Source organism: Dermacentor albipictus, chromosome 8, assembly GCF_038994185.2.
Source record: "Dermacentor albipictus isolate Rhodes 1998 colony chromosome 8, USDA_Dalb.pri_finalv2, whole genome shotgun sequence".
NCBI classification, from domain to species: domain Eukaryota; kingdom Metazoa; phylum Arthropoda; class Arachnida; order Ixodida; family Ixodidae; genus Dermacentor; species Dermacentor albipictus.
Window position 1 is genome coordinate 125,098,866 of NC_091828.1, and position 24,461 is coordinate 125,123,326.

Below are 24,461 nucleotides of genomic sequence, written 5' to 3' on the forward strand. Positions count from 1 at the left end.
AAAGGGTTATAAGAGGAATAGGCACTCTGTTTCAGTACGGTAGCGAAAATCGCAAAGAAGCTAATTGTAAAAGGCCTTTACGTCAAATGTCAAAGGCCTCAGTTGAGCTAAAGGTCGAACGCCTTCATCAAAGGTCTGGCAGTTGGTTATCGAAGACGCAAGCATCTTACCATTGTATTGCCATGTATAACAATAAGGCGCAAACAGGATCAGTGAGAAAAAGTATCTTACGTCGAAGCTTCAATGAAAATCTAACAACATATATATGTTTATCTGGTTGATGACTTGTGCAAAAAAAAAACAAGATGACATGAAAATTGAAATACATTGAAGTTGAGATGTTCCTCTCCTCAATTTCTGAATCGTAACAACCAGTTTGAATAAAGTACAGATCGGCAACTAACGACATATCATGTTTTATTATTTTTTTAATTTAAAATACCTTACAGGCCCTATGGTGGCATTGTGTAAGGGGGGTTACAATATCAAGGCATAAAAAGAAGAGAGTAAGCAGCCTTCTGAAGTCTAGTACAAAAGACACGCCTCAATGCAGGGCTCAACAACATTACTACAAAGATCAAAACATGAAAAAGGAAAAACTGAACTAATAAAATGCCGCAAAAGTACAGTTCAAGGAAAGAACGCGAGTAAAATTTAACGTAAGGCACTAATACTAGAAAGTAAAATACAGGAAAAATGAACAGATCAAGGAGTGCAATGCTTCAAGGGATTTTTCGGGAAAAAGACGCAAAAAAGCAATAGTATTGCAGAGTATACAAGTGAACACGTGACGCAGCATAAAATACCAATTCATAAGACGGAGATAGCAATGCATTAATAGATATAAAAACATCGCAAGCAGTTCGAAGCACATTGCCAAGTGCAAGAAACAAGATAAAGTGATTTGTAAGTGCTATTACGAAAAATGCTCGTGTAGAAGATGACGAAGTTTTTGATATCTGACTCGGAAGCAATGTGATCAGGCAGACTGTTCCACAAGCGAATGGCCGTAGGGAGTGCGGAAAAGTTAAAAGCGTGTGTCGTACCGTAGATTCGTGCAAAACTTAAGTAGTTATTTAATTGGCGAGACGTGTTTGAGGCGATCTGGATATGCAATGTGGATGATTGTGTGGCATTATAAACATACTTGTGAAACAAGGATAACAGATCAATATTACGGCGAAGAACTGCAGGCTGGGGGAAATGATCGGGTTTCATTTGCGTTACGTTGGAGTGGTGGCTATAATTACGTGAGATGAAACGGGCAGCTCGGTTCTGGACTGATTCGAGCATGTCGATTAAGTAGGTAGGATGTGGGGACCAAATGGATGATGCATACTCGAGCTGTGGAGGAGCAAATGAGTGATAGGCCAATTAGCGGATGTTGGAAGGTGAATTACCCGGATTACGACCTAGGTAACTTAATGTCCTTGAAGCTTTTGCGCAAATAGCTGCAATGCGGTCTGTCTAGGAGAGGTTTTCGGTTAGGTGAACACCCAAATATTTATATGATACTGTATGTAACGGTTGTTTATTATTGACGTTGTATGAAAAATGTGAGTTGTCACGCTTACGGCTAAAAGAAATCACGTGACATTTTGATACCTTTAAAGCAATATACTGTTAATTACGCTAACTTTATTATAAGTGAGCTCTAGTGCATGACTTAATTTGCAGCTAAGAAATCGTCCTGTCGTGTGCGCTGTTTGTAAACACGAACTATTACCAACTAAAGCTCAGTGTGAGGTGTTAGCTAAAAATGCAAAATTTCACTGGCGTGACTTTTTTTACTCAAAATGTGACTCAAATGCAGGACACTTTTCTGGAGTATAGCACTGTGTCGACGATTGGCAAAGGTTGCTACTTGCGATCATTCCAAAACTTGGTGTACTTACGACTCTTGAGGGGAAGCTTTAACTCGGAGCTCCTATCTGAATACGTGGGAACGGAGAAAGAGTTCTCATCGGCATCCGCGAGACCGGTATTGGTGAAGTTTATTGCATTTATAACACGAAGTTTAGATATAGTGACTCCATATGAGTAGAAAAGGTACGTTACCTTGTTTTTGAGAACGTAGTCTGTGCCGGCAGAGAGTTCACGTTCACTCGCCTTAATTTGCTGCCTCAAGAATGTAGCTCCTGGACATACGAAGACAAAGAAAGAAGATGAAAGGGAAAAGTGTCGTCCACCAAACTGCAGCACAAAGCTACAAAAAGAATCCCACTACAGGTTTCTCAGAAAGAAAGCTTCAATGGTTGAAGAAAATTATTCCAGGTCCGGGGGAATCGAACACGGAACCAACGGCTTTTGTGGGCGCTTGCTCAAATACCTGAGCTAACGAGGTGGCTAGCAGATCACTGAGCGAGGCCAAAATTATCGGCTACTCGAATATGGCATATTAATTCTGCAGAAGCCCGCAAGGTGAAGGAATGCTCATGAAAAAAAAATTGCTTCAACAGGTAACCTTTCTCTTTTTTTTTTTCTCTGAGAAACCCGTATTGAATGTTCTTTATAGCTTGGTAGTGCAGTCTGTTAGATGACGATTATTTCTTTCATGAACCTTCTTCCACCTCGCGGGCTTGCTCCGCAGAACTGACTTTCTAAAATGATAATAAGGAAAAAAAACATATTTATTGAATCTCACGAATCCGTCAGAAAATTTTGTCGTGCGGTGAGGGAAAGAGCCTCGTTTGTACATAAGCACACGGTGTACTGTTTTCTCGAGTACTTTACCATTCAGTCGGAGTTAGCAATATGCTCCAAGACAGTTCGGTATGCCTTCGGCAATTTCACTGTCTACTGCTTTAACTAATGTGTGCGACTCAATGGGGGCGTTCACGTGACAATATCAAATTTTCTTTTTCTTTTTCATCGATAAGAAGGCAGGCTCATAATGAATGTTTCACTGCACTATTGCTTTCAAACACCTATTCAACACATAAAGCCCGAATTTTCGAGACAATCTCACACCGTGCTCTTATCATGGAGCACTTAAACCTGTCACGGTGACTCAGCAGCGCAGCAAGAGGTCGCTGTTTGGATGGCAGACCTCAGGCTGTCGAAATTAACCCGGAACCCCGCACTGCGGCCTTCCTCATACGCACCGTGCACTTTCGGGATGTTAAACCAACTTGAAACCTCCTACTTTGCTTTGGTTTGGAGCAACAGCGCTCGACGCTCACCGCGGAACCGCTGCACGAGGAAAGTGGTGACCCCTAGCGGAGGTACGGTGGCGAGGAACACGAGGTCGTGGAACGAAGTGCTGTTTCTCTCGGGAATGTGGAACAGCGCGTGCTGGATGGGAATTATCTGCGATGCGTCAGAAGTGGGGATAGAACAAACAGATTAACGAATGAACGAACAAGCAAGCATACTAACTAACTAACTAACTAACTAACTAACTAACTAACTAACTAACTAACTAACTAACTAACTAACTAACTAACTAACTAACTAACTAACTATATAACTAACTGACTATCTAACTAACTAACTAGCCAGCGAACGAACAAACGCAAAAAGATGGTATCCTCGCAGACTCTTCTGAGCTATTAGTCGGACCCATTAGGAAGCAACGTGTTCTGAGACGTGTAATTCCGCAGCGTTTTTCGCTGACATCACCTCGGAGGGCACAAAGGCTCTCTGGTCGTTGACGACACGGTATCCACTCGTGGCGACGGGGAACCGAACGTGGGTCTTCACCATGATGCTCTGTGGGTTGTACACCGACACAAAGAACTGCGAATAGCGCAAGCAGTAAAAAAATGAAACACATCGTCATCGAAGAACCATCCCAGAACTGCGTGAACCCTTAGCAAACTGCATCACATTTGTGACAACAAACGTTCTTTCTCAGGGGTGTGGGTTAGCTTTGCCGCATGGTAAGCTATCTAGCAGCGATGCATCCTTTACAGGTGAAGTGCGCGGAAAAGATGCAAGAAGGTTTTGGTTTTGGTCGGACGCGTGATGAAGCGTTGTCTTTGTGTGCGTGGCATCTTTTACGACGAGCTTTGAATCTTCTACCCTTATCACACGCGAATATTTAGAGTCATTTGCATCGAACACACTCGCATTTAATGTAATTAGTCTGCTGCTAAACGGCGATATCTAATGTCATTAGCGGAAAACGACTTCTGCAAGTGAATGAGTACGCTGCACTCATTAGAATGTGTTTCTGTACCAACTGAGTACTCTCGCCGAAGAGTGCTCACGAAGAAATAAAGGAACAGAAAGTAAATAATTGGTTACAACAATTATTGTGTTTTCATTCTAAAGTATTTGTTTATTTTTGGGAACAAAACGTTCGATATATTCATTACCTTCGTCGTACTCTGCCATGTCGGCCATGTATCGTTTTGACCAATTATTGGATTCCTGCCTGGCTCCCGTCTTGTCGCGACCTAATATGTGCAACTTCGTGTTAAATATTGACAAATTTAAAAAATCCGCTTGAACACTACCAAGGTAAAAATAGTTTTCATTAAACACGCATGAATTTAGGAACATTTTGCACATACACTAACTTTTATGTGGCATTTTGTCTTCGACGCATGGCAATTTCTATCGTCGTTGTTCGACTATTAGGTGATCCCCATTCTGCTTCCTCGCTGTTTGCTTAAAGTGTTTTTTATTTTGCTTTTTGTTCGTGTCATTCATTACTATTAGTGTCCCGTGTTGTCCTTCTCTTTACGTGATAGCTGATGCCAGTGTTATCCCCTCCCTCCTTGTTCACACTGATTCAATTTTTCGTTTCTGTATTCACGGAGCCCTACCCTCTCGAGACTCTCCGACGGCGGACATTCGCTCTGGTTGAGCGTCCGGCAGAATTTGGGGTAGAGCAGCCGTTTCGACCCGATGCTGGAGAGGTTGTCGATAGCCTTGGCGACGATTTCCTGCGAAACAATGCCGTGCGTGAGAACACATTATTTTTGAATAAAAGGTCGTTGTTGTAGCTAATGCCTATAGTGCCACACCCTCTACTACCTATAACTGCGCTTGATACCGGCAGAGTTGGTAAGATTACTTACTAAGCAAGGAAGTCACTGTTACAATTGGGTCTCCCGGACACGAAGTTTCGAGCTGATAACCCATGTAACGGGCTAGCTATGATGTATTGTAGAGTGGACTATGTATGGGTAGTAGGCTAGGAACTTTGCATCCGGTAGCGCGAACTGCGTTTGAAATTGGTGGCTGAGACTTGTTAGTAACAGTGACTATGCATTATTTAGTCGGTATTGTTACTAACTACGCCGCTACCAACTGCCGTCATACCAAGCTGGTGACTAGTGTGCAACTACACTCTAAAAACAGTTGCACCCTTTGGGGTGTATATCTGCCACACGACAACAATTATTGTCATCTGTCTTGCTTGTGTGTACTTTCTTGAAAACGCTGCACTCGATACTTTCCTGTCGAGAATGCTCTGTCATGCTAACAACGCACGTGCCGTTCGTGACGTGGAAGTAGCGGGATCGCAGCGTTAAAGAAAGAAAGGGGGGCAAGACAGATGACGATTATCGTTGCGCGGCAAATGTACACTCCAAAGGCTGCAACTGTTTTTAGGGTGTAGACGCGTGGCAACTACAAGGACCTCGTGCCCGCCGCAGGGCTTACTTCCTCAGCTCTAAAGCGATCGCTTCCCTCCCTTGTGAACCCGCAAGAAGAGCTTCTCGTACACCGATGAATCCTGGGAAACTTGTGGCAAACTCACCTCGCAGCCGTCGAGAGCTTCGCTGATGCGTTGAGTGAACTCGGCGACGACCTCGCTGCTGCTCGTTCCCCTGTCGGGTGCGTAGCGTGCGTGTCAGCAAGGCTACGAGCGGAGCTGTGAAACAGCTGAGCGTGACAGTTAAATGTGCTCGAAATGTGGTGATGCTAAAGAAGTACGCTAAACATAAACATTAAATCTCTTTAGTGAAATATTCTTCCGAAACATTGTTTGATTTCCTTTGGCGGGAAAGGGTCGATTACTACCGGGGGAAAAAAAACGATAAAGAAGTACACTAAACATAAACATTAAATCTCTTTATTGAAATATTCTTTCAAAACATTGTTTGATTTCCTTTGGCGGGAAAGGGTCGATTATTAGCGGGGGGGGGGGGGGGGAAGCAAAAGTCCGTAATACATCGGCATTTAATTTGGCGCTTAAGACCCCGAGCAAGTGACGATGCGTGGTGTCAGAGATATTGATGTGTTAGCGTGCACTTATGCCGTTATTGTGGAGAGAAAGTTCACAAAAGCAGCCAACTTGACCATTCCCTTCGTTTAGAATGCAATGTAATTCCTCTCTTTCAGTAAGCAATTGACTAACCCCGAGCAAATTCTGTCAAATTATTGGTGTCAAAAGTAGACAGTGTGGGAATATAAAAAGTGACGTCTAAAATTGCCTTTTGCTTCCGCATCTTTTCTTGCTTGATTACACTAAGCGATTCTGGCATATTCGGTAAAGAAGCCTGCATGAACTTTGACAATTTAACTGAATATTTACGGTTTTTTAAGCGTAAGGCAGTGTTAAACGCCAAATCAGTCTCAACGAGTAGATTACCCGGTTGATAACATTCCTCATAGTGCTGTGCAGGGGGAAAAAGACCCAAGACTGCCCTATAAAAGGCCAGTATTCCCACATCCGGATATGACCTTATTGGAATATCTAATGTAAAAACTCTTATGTTCGGATATATCAAATGACACTGTGGATATTTGAGTTATGGGCCGTATGTATACTTGAATAGGGAAGCAGTAGATAAAACCAAAACCATACTTCCCAGCTTTCGGTGCGCCAATCGGTGCACCACCCGTTGCAGCCGAGTCGTCATTGTGTGATATCTTATCGTTCGCGACCTTATCATGGACGCGGGACAATTTTGTATAGGTAATGTCTACAAAACGTGCAAGATTAAGTTCTGTAGTATTTTTCAGTTAGCTGTAACTATATAACTATAACTATTTTAACTATAACTATAACTATTTTTGCGTGCAAAAATCAGCTAGCCTCGGCTAGGAGCTTCCGTAGTACGTGACGTCACAGAAAGCTGCTTCGGGAATTCTAAAGTGGCGTGTGCCACCCGTCACTTTGATAGATGTGTTTCTGACACTCCACACATCTGCTGCCTGAAAAAATTAGAAGGCGTTTCTTTTTTAAGTTTGTGAGCTGTGTTCCATTTTTGGAATCTTACGTGATACCGTCGTGGTGTTGTGCCATGGCGATCGCCATTTCTGCAAAACAAATGAAGATTAAGAAAGAAAGTCGCAGTTTCGCCCGAATGACTGAGCATCGATTGCGATAGCAAATTCTTAGACAGCTATACGGAGCAAGGTTATCGACCGCATAAATGGCAGTAAACATTCGCTTACGAACTAAATTCGCAAGCACGGTATCACGCGCGCACGGGCAAACATGAACAGATCTCACTAGGAGATCGCGGGCACCCGCTGCCAGAACGATGGTGTGCTGAAGAGTGGCAGCAGCGGATAGAGAGCGCCACGAGCTGCCTCTATAGCTTCAACGCATCTCTGGAACTTGAGAGTACGCGACCTCCAATTATAGGGCGCGCGAGGACACAGCGCACCTGAAGCCACAAGCCATCTCGGCTCGCCATCTGGGCTCGCAGCAGCGGCCACGTTAGCATTGAGGACGCCTGCTTAAAACCCCCTTAAACTTCGTAAAGTGGTGCCACGCTTTCAAGAATGCCGCCTCCTCCTCGCGCGCTCTGGCCGAGGCCGACGCCGCGTCGCTATTGGCCTAAAAGCATCACGTGGGCACTCGCGCCGTGCATCCACGCCATTTTTGCTCGAGAAGCGTCTACGGAGCGGCGAGCAGCGCATGTTGGCGCCGTTGGGACTTTATGTGGAACATCACAACGACGGCGACGGGGGAAGTTCGCCTGGCGTGTCCCTGTAATTGCTGTCGCGATAAAAGCATTCTTTTTTAAGCGAGCAATTGACGTGGGCACCTATGACTTCTTTGAAGGCGCAAGGCCCGAAAGCGTGACTTTTTCTTTTCTTTTGCAAAATCGGTCATTGTTTACTACCGCGTTCTCCCGTTTCGGTATAGGAATTTTTTTTTTACTTTACAAATCTGGAAGAGGCGCCGTTCTTTAATTCATGTTACTTTTTTATTTATGAAGACCGCAGATATCGTAAAAAGCAAAAGACGAAAAACGGCAGCAACTCACGCACCTAGATTTTGTATCTTGGCTCCTTCATTCAAGTTGAGTAACGCCGTCACCTGGCGGCAGACCTGCGAAACGGCGGCAGAAATAGCGTTGACCAACGATAAAAAACACGAGACAAAAAAATACGCGCTTAGCTTACAGCATTCAGTTATTCCTTAAATTGAAAAGCTTAGCTTTCTTTGTTAACCGACCGACACGGTGTACGATAAAATGACTGCTGGAAGGTTCAGCGGAACGTCCGCAATAATCGCCTCCAACCTCCCAGTCACGGTGATGATGAACCAGTAATGTCAATGGTGCTTGTGCGAGTGGATAGAATCTTCGCGGTCTTAGTTAACGTGTATATCTCAACAAACCGTGAGGCATCGTGGTCTCTACGCCTACCTGCAGGAAGTTTGACGCGTGGCGTATGTGGTACTTGAGCTGCGGGCGGTTGCTGTAGAATCCCGTCCACCACTCGTAGTCGCGGTCAGAGTACGGCATGAAGTCGCCGCCGTACGAGAGCGCGCTCTCCGAGCCTCCCTTCTTGCGTCGGAACCACTGCTCGTGCACCGACCGGAGGTAACACTCGGGCGTCGAGTAGAACGCGTTGTACCGGCTGCCGTTCTGCGCCATGGGAGCGAGTTATACATGAAGCCATGGGCCTCGGCATTTGAAGCTGATTTGAGCTGTCGTTTGCGCACACTGTTGCGGAAACTATTAGGGAGTCTTGGGGAACTTTAGCAGCATAGGGATCGAGGTGAGGAGCTGGACGCGCTAGGAATCACATTTGAAGCCATGCGATTGGAGCAGGCATTTACGCGTATTCTCTCCTATAGGCTATTATAAGAAGTCTTACACTTTAAGGAATAAGGGACCAAGGAGCGAGTTGGGACGCGCTGTGGTTCAGCGTTTGAGAACAATCTGAGCAGGCAGTTGCCCGGATCGGGAGGACCACGTTGGGCCAGATGGCAAGTTGACTACATAAAGGGAGATTGAGTTAGTTGAAGTTAAAGGGTTGAGCACTTATGTATAAAGAACTCTACGTAACTATGGTACTGCACCTGTTATCTGTCAAGTATTTTGACTCCTCTATACTCCCTTGAACCGAAGTTGAACAACTCGGTGCTTCTCACCACTGAGTTGATGGTGTCGATGAGCTGGTCCATTTGCGAGTACCACACGGTGGCGTTGGTGTAGGCGAAGTCGTCGCCGAACATGACGATGCGCTGCTGCGTCTGGTAGCCACGGCCCGTCTGCGTGCCAAGGTGACGGGGGCATTTCACCTCGTGAGTGGGTCTGCACACTACTTGCAGTGTCTCAGCGAGGTGCTCGAAAAATTGTACTGGTGTGCGAACAGCAACTTTCGAGATGGAACCGAATACGAATCGCATAGCGTCAGTAGGGTATCGAGTGTCGAATTATTTCTCAAATAGGTTCTGAGTACAGCGTGCCTTTAATATAACCTCTCCTTTATTTTGAATAAATGTAAAAAAATGCAATCTAACAAAATCTCAGCTACGTCATCATTTTGTGTACAAGCAACAGAATTGTGCTTTCTTGAGTTTTATTTTTTTATTTTACTTTTATGCGAAGCATATTACGAGAGCTCAACCCAGCTCCTCAGGCGCGGCGGTGTCGCCTTGAAACCACGTGACACCGTGACGTCACGACAGAGGAGAAGTGGCTTTGGCTCAACTCTTGCAAGACGGGCTGGGTGGGAATCGAACCAGGGTCTCCGGAGTGTGGGACGGAGACGCTACCATTGAGCCGCGAGTACGATGCTTCAAAGCGGTACAAAAGCGCCTCTAGTGAATGCGGTGTTGCCTTAGAAACGAGCTGTTTCTAAGGCGTGCGTCTCTTGCTCAGGCGCACATTTCGTTGCCGCGCCGAACGCTGCTTTGCTCGACGCTCACCGCGTCCAATGCGGGGCGCGTAGTCGCTGCCCTGTAGCCCATTGTCTTACACCCCTTGGCGGGTCGACGGGAACGCTGTCGCGTTCCACTCTTGAAGGCGAAGCAGTAATGCATGAGTTGTTTCTTCGTCTAGCCGAACCAAATATAGCCAAGCAACAGCAGTTCACCAGGCTAAACAGTGGTTCAACAACTAAAATAAAGGCTAGTATGCTTCGCATCCTGGGCTTAACCTTACCTAAGCCACAGCCATTTTTATGCGAAGCATATTACGAGGGCTCAACCCAGCTCCTCAGGCGCGGCGGTGACCATGAAATCACGTGACACCGTGACGTCACGACAGAGGAGAAGTGGCTTTGGCTCAACTCTTGCAAGACGGGCTGGGTGGGAATCGAACCAGGGTCTCCGGAGTGTGGGACGGAGACGCTACCACTGAGCCACGAGTACAACGCTTCAAAGCGGTACAAAAGCGCCTCTAGTGAATGCGGTGTTGCCTTAGAAACGCGCTGTTTCTAAGGCGTGCGTCTCTTGCTCAGGCGCACATTTCGTTGCCGCGCCGAACGCTGCTTTGCTCGACGCTCACCGCGTCCAATACGGGGCGCGTAGTCGCTGCCCTGTAGCCCATTGTCTTACACCCCTTGGCGGGTCGACGGGAACGCTGTCGCGTTCCACTCTTGAAGGCGAAGAAGTAATGCATGAGTTGTTTCTTCGTCTAGCCGAACCAAATATAGCCAAGCAACAGCAGTTCACCAGGCTAAACAGTGGTTCAACAACTAAAATAAAGGCTAGTATGCTTCGCATCCTGGGCTTAACCTTACCTAAGCCACAGCCATTTTTTTCATAACGTGCAACAACTTTTGCTGGTAATTGGTTACAGTTACCATGTTAGCTTTTGAGTAACGATTATACGTGCCGCTATCCTTGTTATTCAAGTTTCTGAAGTGGCTATTCTTGCTATTTAGAGGTTTCTGATGGTGCACCTATTGTTATTATTATTTTTTTTTAAAATGACTTACTCTGTTTTTGTACTATTTGCTTTGTGTATCAGACATGCTCGTTTGCTTCGTGTGTCCTTTAGCGGCTACCTGGGCCCCGTCAAGCTGTTTACAGAGTTCTTAGCCCAGGTAGCCAGCCAGAACTATCTGGTAAATAAACTGAATTGAACAGCTGTTACTACCATAACTATAAGACGATATTCACATCCTATAGTGTATTCACAACGTTGGAAAGTTAATACTATTCCTTTGCACGTTATAAAGCGTTGGTTAATACAAACACAAATGGGGCATTAGAAAGTAATAAACAGTTTATCCGCATGTCTTGGACTCATGGCGGAGAACTCGCAAATGAGAGCGATCTGGCCGGAAAAGCCCGGCTCCGTGATTGACATATAACGTGCTACACATACATGCATATCCTATTTTATGTCTATTACAGCCATCAAAGTGACATTTACCGCCTTTTTTTCGTACACCTTTATGCTCGATTGCGCACATATGGCGTATTCAATAATTGAGAAACTTTTCTAAAATTTGGGTATTTACGAACAGTGACTATATTATGCGGCACTCTAAGGCTTGGAATATTCGCACTGTCACCCATAGAACAGTGTTTACGGCAATATAGCAGTGGTAAGGTAAGCGCGTTTCTCTTGTAACATATTGTGCTTGCGGCATAGCATATAAACTATTTGGCCATTGACAGATGACAACCTTATTTACTATGTAAAATACTAGCTGTAACTCGTTTGTGAACGAGCCAATTTTTGTGAACGCGTTGTCACTGCGGGGTAAGTGTCATGGAGGTAATGTTGCATGCATGTCTATCCGTTAATAGGTGGCGCCCAAATGCACGTCCCAGTTACGACTTACTCTGAGTGACAGAAAACAGATCTGGAAGGCTGCAAAGCCGCAAGCACGTCATGGCCGCCAAGTTTCGGACACCACCCGTTAGATATCCTGAGCCTATGCATGCAGCACCACTTTCGAAATGCGGGTGTCCCTATGGACTGCGCCGGACGTCACGTCCTTCAGTTACAATGCGAGCAGTGGGAGGCGCAACTTCTCTTTCTCAATTCAGGGCAGCAACGGCAAGATGGAAATGATAAGTGAGAAAATATATCCGTATGGAAGTACGTGGCACTTAGTGCTATCCTAAAGAGGCCCCCCGTATCATTTTAGTGCACAGACTAATATAAGCAATTTTTTTAAGAGACGCGCACTGTACGTATTGTGAGAAGCATGATGTGCTTATCTGCATCTTTGTTGAATATGAATGTACCTTTTTTGTGTTAGACAGCACGCGTTCTGGTAGATAATTCGCTATCCTGCTTTCAACATAATAATAATAATAATAATAATAATAATAATAATAATAATAATAATAATAATAATAATAATAATAATAATAATAATAATAATAATAATAATAAATAATACCGCATAGCATGCCGCACGCTATCAGTGCGCGCATATCTCTAAACTTTCTCTGGCAGCAAAGAGTGCAAGCAAGTGAAGATAACCGACGTCTCACGCTATGTCCGCTTGGGCGATGAGTTTGACGTTTTATCTCTGTAAACGACAAAACGGCACAAGCCGCGTGGAGCTCCTGCCATAGAATCTTGCCTGAACGGGAGGCACATCCGGAGCCTGCCTGGCATCGGACGTCTGCTGTCCTTCCTGCGTTTCTTCGTAGTGCGACGTGGCGGCCGGGTACGTCGTCGCCCCGCAGTCCGTGGAGCCTGGTTGACACGTCTCACCCGACGTGGACTCCAGTTTGTCACCCTTCTGTAATTGTACGAGCGCAGTAAATCTCCTTCGAAAAGGGACGAGTTCGTGGCTTTGTATACGCTTAATCATCGGGTCAAGCGAACAGTCATATTTCTCTTATTTCAACGCGTCATATACGCATATTATGCGCGCTTGCGTTTTATGTTTAGTTATGTATAGTCACGTGAGTATGTTTGCTTTGGTGGTGTTGAGCTTGCTCGCTCGTCTGTGGAACTGTACATGTCTCAGTTATTTATTTATTTATTATGCGAAGCATATTACGAGAGCTCAACCCAGCTCCTCAGGCGCGGCGGTGTCGCCTTCAATACCACGTGACACCGTGACGTCACGACAGAGGAGAAACGGGGCTCCAACTCGCGCCATCGCTCGCGGCGTCGCCTTCAAGGCTGACCACGTGACACCGTGACTTCACGACAGAGGAGAAAGGGGGCTCCAACTCGCGCCGTCGCGGCGGTATATAAGCAGCTGCGCTTGCCTCTGCTAGACACTCACGAGGTGAGATGCCTCCTGGAGACAGAGCTGCTCGTTGGAATGAGAAGCGAAGGTTGCGGCGTGCTACAGAGACTGTTTCTAGGTGGCTTTGCTACGGCGCAGCGACTACGCGCCCCGCATCGGACGCGGTGAGCGTCGAGCAACGCAGCGTTCGGCGCGACAACGAAATGTGCGCCTGAGCAAGCGCCGCACGCCTGAGCCGACGCCGACGACACCGGCTTTTCTGCGACACGAGCTCCTTAACGCTGTCGCGTTAAAATAAAGGCTATTATGCTTCGCATCCTGGGCTTAACCTTAGCTAAGCCACAGCCATTTATTTATTTATTTATTTATTTATTTATTTATTTATTTATTTATTTATTTATTTATTTATTTATTTATTTATTTATTTATTAGACTACCCGCATCGCGTGTACGACATTCTGTGTGCGTGTTCTCCGACTCCCTTTTGTATATTCTTCTTAACTGCGCGCGGAATCTGCGTTTTTGTTCGCTTTGTTGAAATATCTTTACAAGTGTTTCGACGAGAGCTGGCTGGTATGATATGACCTGATGAAATAAGTTGCATTGCTCAGGTTGCACGAACACAGCGACACTGCGTAAGGCATAGAGGAGATACGCATTGCCCCGCATTGAGCTAGATGTGCATGATGATGATGATCATGAGGATGCGATGGCTTAATTACCTTGCTCGGGTCATCTTGGAACTCATCGTTCGGAGAATCAAGAGGTTGTGGTGCCTGTAAAGAAAAAAGTATGTCGACCTCTTCGGGGATTCAAATCAAATCAACTTTTTTTTTGGTTAAAAGCTATAGCTTGACGCCGCCCAGAAGACATTGCGTAGCAACGTCAGTGTAATACATAACAATGCAATTGTACATGGTGCGACAAAGTAGTAATTATAAGCGAATATTGGCATCAACAAATTCGGGCTGCAACAACCATACAAAAAAGAAAACATTGTGCATCAAAACGGATGGCAATACATAAACAGAAGAAAGCAAGTGCTTCTGCCTATCTCAAATTGCAATTAGAAACCAGTCAAATAAGGTTTAGACTGGCAATGCCGAGCATATTAAAGACTGATAATTCATATGCAGTGCTGTCAGTGTTTCACAGCTTAAAAAAATAAAAATATTCCTAATTGAAATAGATAACCGTAACGTCCATATCGCTGTAGAACAGTCAGCAGCGCTGGAGTTCACGTGTAAACTCAGGCGTTACAGCACTGACTGCCACACGGAGGAATCAAAACGGGGTATATAGCGTCAATGGCAGCGAACATGGAAGTGACGCTGCCAACGCCTTTTTTTTTTTGCGACAAATATTAGAGGAGAAAATGATCACTATTTCTAGTCAACCTGCAGTGCATGAGAGCAATTTTCAGTTTCAAGTTCAGGTAGTGGTTTCCTTTATTCGACGATAGCATAGCTGAAACAGGCAAACCAGTTCTGTGGAATCCAGCAAGGTGGAGAAACTGTCGTGAAAGAGAAAATTGTCATACACGCGAATGCAGCACGAAGCTATAGGGAACTCATACGGGTTCCTCAGAAAGAAAGTTTCACAATTGAGGGAAAGTTTCCCGGATCATCCCGGACCAGGACGAACTCTTCCTCTACTGCGAAGCTTTCTTTTTGACAAACGCGTATGAGTTTCTTTTGTAGCTTTGTGCTGCATTCGGGTGGAATGCAATTTTTCTTTTCATATTTGAACCAATGTATAAAACCGGGCCAGCTCGCATACGTTCTTTGCTGACAAAGAAAACTGATCACATTCGTGATACTGATCTGTCCTACCTGCTCAGGACAGCACATAGTAACTAACCAAAGAAATGTACCTCAGGTTGACCTCTCGGCCTTTCCTATCATGCCCCCTGCGTTTTCTTTCTATGATTACAAGCTTACTATATGGTACAAATCTACTTTACGTAACAGCGACACCAGTATTTCTTTGGCTGATCTGCAAGGGAATACGAAACAGTATGACTAGGTTTAAAGAGCAGTGGAATGTCCCCACTGCCAAGGCGTATTACAGGAAACAGTCCTTGCGTCACCCTGTACCCACTCTAATAAATTATCTCTCGAAATACTATTTTGACCATTTTCATTGCGGGACACCTCTAATCACGTTATTCTGCAAAAGCAAACTTTCACTGCGTGGAACCATGTGCGGCACTGTGAACATTTCACGTATTGCATATATTTTCATTTGAATTATTTTCCTTATAGTGAATATTACTTTTGCAAGTTTTTCTTTTCTTATAATGCGTGATTTGTTGTGACTTGTTTAAGAAGTGTGCAATGTATCCATGTTGAAACGTTGCCGTGTTACAAAGAGAGAGCTACAAGCTTTAATGATATGCCGGAAATCTTAGCCTGGCTGATCGCCGTGCAGGCTACCCCACCTCCTGGGTGATAATTACGATAACAAGGGGGTAACAAGGAGTCGTTACCTCGTCGAAGACGAAGCACGGCTTTTGATCCCAGCCCCTCCTTTGTCAGTAGGAAAGTAAACTTTGGTTGATTGATTCAATCATTCATTGATTCATTCAGTCACCCATACACTGACACTAACTGACCGACTGACCGATTGATTGATTGTTTTATTCATTAATTGATTTATTATTGTTTGATTCATTGATTGATTGACCGATCAACCTGTTCTCACTCTGTCAGTTCAGTATTGGTGACGTCAACAAATCTGCTATCATGACGCTATGGCTCAAACAAGCGCTGATGATAGTGTTTGTCAGGGCTCCTTTTTTCGTCGTATATGTTGTGCGGCTGCCATCTACCCTGAATGCGAACTTGTTATCCTCCTCTTTAGCAATGACGTCCTTGTTACTACTGAAATTTGTTAGTGTGCCTCCACCAAACCAGTACGATCGTGCGCAGTTAGTAAAAAAATACCCTTTAGTTGATGCAAAAACCTATGAATGATAATTGCGCAATAAAAACGTGATGTTCATTGCACCGCAAGTCGTGTTGAAACTTCGTTAGAGTGCTACTTACTTTTTCTATGGCGTCTATGAAGCCCTGCGCGACATTGACTTTATTTTCTTCCTGAAAAAACAGAACGGAAAGGAAAGCAAACCAAAGTGAGACATCTTGTTACGTTATTAAGCACCTCGAGCTCTCTTCGCCACTATTTCACAGCTTAAGTCAGCGAGTAAGTGCAAGTAGCGTGCACTTTTCTTTTATCACGTTGTCGTGCAGAAAAAGAATATATTTATCAACAATAATTACGCTGAAGAGAATTCTGAATGCTCCAGAAATCGGTTGTTTCGTTTAAATATAATATTTACTGTTCGGGGGGGGGGGGGGGGAGTTGGAAGGTATTTGTAATGTTGGAAAGTGGGAAAGCTTCATCTTGACAGCGTCCACTCAAATTGAATCTGTATGAAGCACTCCAACAGAAACAGCCGATACCCTTTTTTGAGACGTGAACGTTTTTGTGGATCAGTAACTGTCGCACAATTGAGCAAAACGAGAACAAGGGGAAAGCAGGAGCCAACGTTTCGACAAGTGGACTTGTCTTCTTCAAGGCCTTGAAGAAGACAAGTCCACTTGTCGAAACGTTGGCTCCGGCTTCCCCTTGTTCTCGCTTTGCTCATCGTCTTGAATTTCCATCTCCCGCCTTCCCCGTGTTTTCCCTGTCGTATAGTTGTCGTTTTAGGCTTATAGCTTTAAATGATTCGAGACAACGAAACGTTCAGTGGCGTCAGTGCCATGACGACCCTTATTGCAAAAACTAACACTTAATTGACACTTATACTTGAGTGTTCGTCAGCTCTACAGCTCTGACTTTAGTGCATGATGCAAAACAAAAAGAGCAAAGAATCATAAAGGAAAGGACCATGAGTGCAAAAAAAGTAAAGTAGACAGGCAAATGCAACTCTTCGCGCTTTGTCTGTTTGATTTCGGTGCAAAACCGGTCTTTACCTTGATAGGCCACTGTTAGTTGAGAAAAGCGGTTGTATCCATGTGAAGTCCTAGCAATGAGATATCGATAATAGCATTTAATATTGTATTTTAGAAATAGATTGGGAAGTTTTGGAAAATCTGGGTGTGCCCATCAGGATGCCTTATCAATGGCTGGAGCGTTCTGACACCAAGCACAAAGTCGCGGCCGACTTTTCATACCCGCTTTGTCATGATTTTATCTCATTTTCACAATGCAAATCTTTATCTTTGGGCCTTAAATCTCAGGATTCTACTTTGCTACCCACCCTCTCCTTATGAAGCTAGGCCTTGCGGGATAACGTTAACTGAAAACGCCGGATTTTTATCTCAGACAAAGGTTCACGATGTGGAGCATTACGCAATAGAGGTTTGTTCCCTCTGTCTCTCTGCCCTCCGTATTCTAGAACGTTATTCCACCCACTCCAACTCGGCTCCACAAAGCGGATGGCAACGCCTCCCTTCGACACAAGGGGCCGCTGCGCTTCGTCGGCACTAGGCGACAATTGTTGAGAACAGCAATTAATGCTTTCTTCAGCCTAAGGGGTGGTGTTGCGCTCAACTCGGTAAAATGGAGGAATAGATTCGAGTGGAGGATCGTTCGAGTATAGGAAGGTGTATGCCTCTTACATAAAACTGGATGCGGAGATAACGTGCAAGGTTTGAAAAGCGAGGCAACGACGGAATCGGCCAGAACGCTTTGTGATCTTACCGTGAGAAAGAATTCTCTGAAGTTCACCACGCCGGGGGGAGAGTAACGGTGGGGCAGAATGGAGGTGAAGATCTCCCACTCTGAAAGTAGTTGGAAAGCCAGTGGCAAGTAACATATTTGACCACGCCCAGAACAGTGCTTCGAGGGCGCCTATCAACAAAGTTATGTCTGCGACCGAATTTCTGTACCATCGCTGTGAAATTACCTCGACTATAAAGACAGAACCATACAAGTAATAATAATAATAATATTTGGGGTTTTACGTGCCAAAACCACTTTCTGATTATGAGGCACGCCGTAGTGGAGGACTCCGGAAATTTTGACCACCTGGGGTTCTTTAACGTGCACCTAAATCTAAGCACACGGGTGTTTTCGCATTTCGCCCCCATCGAAATGCGGCCGCCGTGGCCGGGATTCGATCCCGCGACCTCGTGCTCAACAGCCCAACACCATAGCCACTGAGCAACCACGGCGGGTAACCATACAAGTAAGCTTTCATATCACCTAATTTTTTTTTTTTAATATTTTGGGTTTTACGTGCCAAAACCACTTTCTGATTATGAGGCACGCCGTAGTGGAGGACTCCGGAAATTTTGACCACCTGGGGTTCTTTAACGTGCACCTAAATCTAAGCACACGGGTGTTTTCGCATTTCGCCCCCATCGAAATGCGGCCGCCGTGGCCGGGATTCGAACCCGCGACCTCGTGCTCAGCAGCCCAACACCATAGCCACTGAGCAACCACGGCGGGTGCATCATATCACCTAGGCACCGTACGGTGACAGCCCGTTTCCCATCAACTTTGGACAGAGAAGGAATAGTCCAGAGCGAAAATATTGTTTACAGAAACATAAGACGTTTGGAAGCTAAACATTAAGCAATGTATGCTGAAGTTTTTCCAAGTTCACTGAAAAAAAGTTCACGGTGCTCGCGAAACTTTCTTTACATGGTGACAAATGCTTTCGTCTTGGTAACCGAAAGCAGTTTAGTTGAAATCCGTGTGACCCGTACTACTTCAGCAAATCCGATGCCAATTTTGCAGGACTGCGCAGCGCACAGAAAAACGCGACGTTCTTCGGAAAACGCATTACTTGCTGTCGCCGACTTCACCGCCTGAGACACACGCAATGTTCTTATTTATTCGGTTAACCAAGATTTACCGATTAACTCGAAGCGTATAACTTCGGGACACACACTTCAGTCGTGGAAGTGAAAGCCGGTAATTAACATATAGGCTCCCCAAATGTTCTTCGATATAAGTTACCGTTTCACGTATGACTGTCACCGAAATAACTGTCCCGGTATACCAGTGCGAGAGTTTTTCAGCGGCGTAGCTTGCAAAGGTGTGATTGCATCCAAGCGGCCGGTTTCCTCCTCCTCCTCACTGAGCGTACCCGCGTTGGCTTGTCAGGACGTGGGATGATGTTGACCGGCACAAGCACAGTTGTGATTGCAGATTTCTCGGAAATGGCATTATCTTAAAATAGACTTTAAAAAATCGCTTTAACGAAAAGGCTGTGACGGTAATCGTCGTCACACGTTGGATAAGGACACCGGAAGCATTTCGTGCGTCTTCGAGATGCGCATTTCGTCGACTGCGCGTACAGATGGTGCAGCCATTGTCAAACTACGACACTTCGAGGGAATCCGGACTAGCCCATCGCGTGCTGCCAGGCTAGACACTTGAGCGTACATCGTGCAGAGACTACCCGGACGGAGGACGAAGGATACTGCCAACAATTATTATTCGCCGTCCATATAGTCTTTGGGCACAGTGTTTCATACGGAATCCGGTTTATCTCGCCCTTTCGCCTTCGCGGCAAGCGAGTACGGTAGCATGAGTAAAGGCAAGGCGCAAAAGATCAAAACGGAAGAAGGACACAAACGACAGGACACAAACGAGAGGTCATTCTTCCGTCCTGGTCCTTTGCGCCTTGCCTTCACTCATTCAAGCATGAACCAACTAGCCCAAGCAAGAGTTTTACTTGAGTACGGTAGAGGGCGCTACGTCTGGCACCTGCCTAGGGAGCCTACATGTATAGGCTCCCTACACCTGCCTGCTGTCCCGTGCGTTCGCTCACATGAAAAGGGAGCACATGCGGTGACACCGCACCACCCACCGAGCTTTTCGTCGGCGTGCCACACGAACTCCAGCGCGTCCAGGTTTCCCCTCCAGCGCCGCTCCAGGTGGTGCACTCTGCCGAGGAAGAGGCCGTCGAAGCCCATCTGCGCGGAGGTTGCCCGACGCTCAGCCCCCACGACTGTCGGGTGCCATTCAATGTCCAGGAAAGCCCAACGCATAGCAAATGTTTAGCGAGTAATATACAACATGCTTTACCCACCGTGGTTGCTCAGTGGCTAAGGTGTTGGGCTGCTGAGCGCGAAATCGCGGGATCGAATCCCGGCCACGGCGGCCGCATTTCGATGGGGGCAAAATGCGAAAACAACCGTGTACTTAGATTTAGGTGCACGTTAAAGAACCCCAGGTGGTCGAAATTTCTGGAGTCCCCCACTATGGCGTGCCTCATAATCAGAAAGTGGTTTTGGCATGTAAAATCCCATAATTTCACAACATGCTTGTTTTTTAGCCTCACTAAATTTTTTAAAAATTGCCTGTGGCAGTTAGCACAGTTCTAACCTTCGATCTAAACTAATCGATGAGACGGCCATTACTTCTACGAGAAGTCGAAACGCTTAATCGATACATTAACTTTAAATGTATCAGACGAAATGCATTGGCGTACTCCAGTTACTTTTGTGATTTTGCTGCATGAAACAGCGTTTTTTTTTTTAGGTAAGTGCAACAACAGCGTATTTTTACCGCAACGTTGACGGCGCACATCTCAAACCAGTGCCATCCTCAGAATTCGTTCCACGTCAGTATACCTTGCGAACTCACGAGCTACAATTATTGAAACTTGGGTCTAAAGTTAGTAATTAAAAAGTTAATGAGCGTAATTATGTTGCTTATTCAAGTAAGCATTTCGATTTATCTTAGAATTAATGATCGCATCGTATAATAATTTAGATGAAGGGTTAGAACTGTGCTATCTGCCACAGTCAATTTTTAAAAATTGGTGCAGCTGAAGAAAAAACTGTACACTCACAGTAGGAAAGAATTAACACTGATTACACGGGCTGACGTAATGTGGAAAAGTGTGTTGCAGGAACGGACTGTTAGCGTCATGATTATCGGTGTTCAGCGACGTTACAACCGGGCAAACGGATCATCGTGGAAAGGATTTTCGAAGTTCTCGTTGCATAAAGATTACTTGAATAGCGAACAGGGTGGTAATATTTTTTTTTGTCTCGAAAGTGTCTGTCATAAGTGATGAGAGGTGTTATCTATTGCGTAAAAGATCACGGCCCAATGCGTGACGTGTGTTTCTTTTTTCAACTATTGCGTAACGGGTAATTTCTTGCACGTACTTCGTGACCTATGTTGTGTAAGTAACCATTTTTGAGACCTGTGCATGACGATCACAACGAAGAGATGGCACCCTTCAGGGTCGCGCGTCAAAGCGTGGTCGAAGTGTCTCACCTGTGCGAAGAGAGCCGCCTGCTCCCTCGAGTGGCCGTAAGGGTCCAGCTGCCAGACGGCGCGCGGAAGAGCGCATGCGCCGAACGTGGCGTTGATCCAGCGCATGCCCAGCGTCATCTGGTCCACAATGTCCGAGTAGTGCGTGGTCGCCTCGTCGTTCATCACCATGCCGCCGTTCACCAACTCCACACGGCCTGCGACGAAGAGGCCATCACTGCGTGAACCTCGATTCGATGGGAACCAAGACGGCGTCTCGGATCGCCCCCGTTTTTTCCTAAATAGACGGCGCTTGTGTCGGGTATACTCTTTGCAGAGTGGCACCGTGGCGTGATATCTGTTTCGGTAGCATTTATTATTGCCTTGCTCACTGAATCTGGGCATCTGGGCATCTGGTCTCAGTGCAACGCTAGGGCCTCGTATGGTACCACAGTGATGTATTATATAAAGATCCAGGAGAATTGGTCTTACGTAGGATGCCTCGAGAGCGCACGCATCGAGGCACCATATTCTTACGTACTTCTTACGCACACCTACACCCCACAAAACAGCGCTTGAGCGTTTGTGCGTATCAAGAGTCCCAAGTCTCAGGAACGTCAGAGCGTCCGTCTAGCGATAAAGTTGGAAGCGGTAAGCTTGACCGAGATGTCTGGTTTCAAGTATACTAAAAAGAAGTCAATGATGTAACAAGATCTATCCGGAATTCTCTACTCCTACAGCATGCGATAAATGTAACGACACCATAGATCTTAGTCACGCGCTCTGTCGTTGCTCCGTGCTACGCAGCGACATAGACAACACTAAAGAGCGGTGGGACGCAGCTCTAGGCAGCCTCACGTTTGAAGAACAGCTATGGACAGTCCAACGGGCCCGCGGAGCTGCCGAAATGCTAGGCATTTCGGACATGTTTCGGTCTCAACGTGGGAGTGGCCCACTTCGGGCTAGGTAACTAGCGCGACCTAATGGACCTCAATAAAGTTCTTCCATCCATCCATCCAATGATGAAACGACTGGATTGCATTTTAAACACATTTATTCGCCAGGTTGCGTCTAGACCAAAGCGGCGTCCCCCTAGTGCACGCGTACCATGTGCTGCTACTGCAGCTCTGGAACTACAGTAATTGATTGTGTCAGTGTGCAGTGGACGCGAATGCCATCGGTGTGCCATTTTCCCGAGGACTGCGGGTGGCGCGTACCTTCTGCGATGAATTTCCTAAAGATGATCCTGAACACCTCGCTGCTGGACTCGTACCACTTCTTGAGGAAGGCCACCTCGGTCACGCTGAACATCCGCTTCTTGTTCTTCAGCAGCTCGCCGCTCACCGAGTTCAGGATGGACGTCACCTCTGCAATGGCACAGGAAGACTCATTGCCCTGCCCGGGTAGCGCGAATAAAGAAAAACTAACGAATGACGTGAGGCATCAGGTAGTTATTGGGAAGACCCATATGTAACAGCGAAGTTCCCCGACACCGCTACGTATTTTAGACGGCATTTTCGGCTAGCCGACAACGTTGCCAGTATGGGTTGTTTGCGGTGTCTTTCTTGAAATAATCTGGACAATACAAACTTTTTGATCAAGCCTGATGGGCTGGGTTCGTGTGGAAGTCATTAGCTAGTTGCTGAATCTCGATAGAATTGAGACACAAAAATGTGCCTGAACCTAGATTTATATGCACTTCAAGTATTACGTGTCGCCACCTCCGCTGCTGCTCCGGGATACACCTACGCTTCAACGACTGGGCGAAACCTGTCTAATTTCGGGTGCGCTCACTTCTCAAGTTGGCTTCGAAGGTCCTGTGAGAGGCGATGTCCATGTGGGAATGTGGCACGAAGTGGATGTTGATCACGTCCGGCTTGGCCTTTGGACACAGCTGCCGTGGGAAACGAGAAGTTGTCAAGAAGTGAGAAACAATTAATTGAAGCAGTGAACGAAGCATATACATTTGTGAGCGGGTGAAATAAATAAATAAAAAAGCCTGTCACCCACCAGACTAGCACAATGACAAAGAGGGTTCCCTAGAAAGAAACGCCGTAGTTCAAGCAAAATTCTACGGTTGTCGTACTGGTGCCGCATTCACTCATTCGTACTGGTACTGGCATTCACTCATTCGTACTGGTGCCGCATTGACATTCACTGCCAAAGGAGCTTTCAGAAACTTGGCAGTTAGACACTGGCCACCTCTTTTATAAACTTGTCCACATTTCGGAGGTTTCAACGACACTGGGTTTAGAAGAAAAGAGGGGTCGCTATCGTTCCCCTAGTTCTCGACCGACGCTGACTTAACCTGCGACATCTTTGAGCTGGGCCCCACCGTGCGAGGATCTGCGGCAGACTCTGTGGCTGGTCCTGGTGCGCCACATCCAGTGAACAATGGCACCCGTCGCCAATTCGCCAACACCGTGCGCCACCTCTACCAGCGGGGATGACTCGGACCACAGTCGTCAGAGAACAAAGTTTCATTCTTGTTGAACGTGGGTAACCTTTAGAAACTGATGCACGTACAGGTGCGGTCATTGCTAGCGAGAACACGGGAGTCATCGCATCGCTCGCTGGAGAGCTCCACCACTGACGCCTCATGAATTCTTGTGGCCCAGGCGCAATCAAAGCGATTGGTGAAGAGCCCGGCAAGTCGTCTGCTATGGTGAGTCGTCTGCCAAGACTTCATGAGGTGCCGGTGGTGGCGCTCTGCGGAGCGATACCACAAGCTACTGTGTTCCCGGTAGCAGTGGCCGCGTCTGTACCTGCGACGTTAGGCGCAGCAATGCTCGCAGCTCCTGCGACCGAGTGAGCACTCGCATACTCGCGTTGTTAAGCATGAATAAATGAGTTAATAATGTGCGAGTGCAGGAGTTTGCGAAGAACCTGACATTATGAGTGTCTTTTGAAGAACAAGTGCAGACATC

The 24,461-nt window shown here is 46.1% G+C and overlaps 2 protein-coding genes across 2 annotated transcripts in view; both read right to left on the bottom strand.

Annotated features, from left to right (window-relative positions):
* The window catches only part of LOC135900801 (lysosomal alpha-mannosidase-like), a 20,395-nt gene extending 12,158 nt beyond the window's left edge, over positions 1–8,237 (bottom strand). The window contains exons 1-7 of the mRNA XM_065430383.2: positions 8,179–8,237; positions 7,176–7,215; positions 5,711–5,780; positions 4,773–4,892; positions 3,622–3,738; positions 3,183–3,309; positions 2,059–2,138 (exon numbers count right to left, since the gene is read on the bottom strand). Coding sequence (XP_065286455.1) covers positions 2,059–2,138; positions 3,183–3,309; positions 3,622–3,738; positions 4,773–4,892; positions 5,711–5,780; positions 7,176–7,213 — 552 coding nt within the window. The 5' untranslated portion in view covers positions 7,214–7,215; positions 8,179–8,237. The remainder of the gene's footprint in view (positions 1–2,058; positions 2,139–3,182; positions 3,310–3,621; positions 3,739–4,772; positions 4,893–5,710; positions 5,781–7,175; positions 7,216–8,178) is intronic.
* The window catches only part of LOC135900725 (lysosomal alpha-mannosidase-like), a 21,084-nt gene continuing 4,793 nt past the window's right edge, over positions 8,171–24,461 (bottom strand). The window contains exons 3-13 of the mRNA XM_065430265.2: positions 23,329–23,428; positions 22,752–22,901; positions 21,559–21,752; positions 20,138–20,243; positions 18,019–18,098; positions 16,359–16,409; positions 14,034–14,087; positions 12,691–12,852; positions 9,290–9,409; positions 8,559–8,780; positions 8,171–8,239 (exon numbers count right to left, since the gene is read on the bottom strand). Coding sequence (XP_065286337.1) covers positions 8,171–8,239; positions 8,559–8,780; positions 9,290–9,409; positions 12,691–12,852; positions 14,034–14,087; positions 16,359–16,409; positions 18,019–18,098; positions 20,138–20,243; positions 21,559–21,752; positions 22,752–22,901; positions 23,329–23,428 — 1,308 coding nt within the window. The remainder of the gene's footprint in view (positions 8,240–8,558; positions 8,781–9,289; positions 9,410–12,690; positions 12,853–14,033; positions 14,088–16,358; positions 16,410–18,018; positions 18,099–20,137; positions 20,244–21,558; positions 21,753–22,751; positions 22,902–23,328; positions 23,429–24,461) is intronic.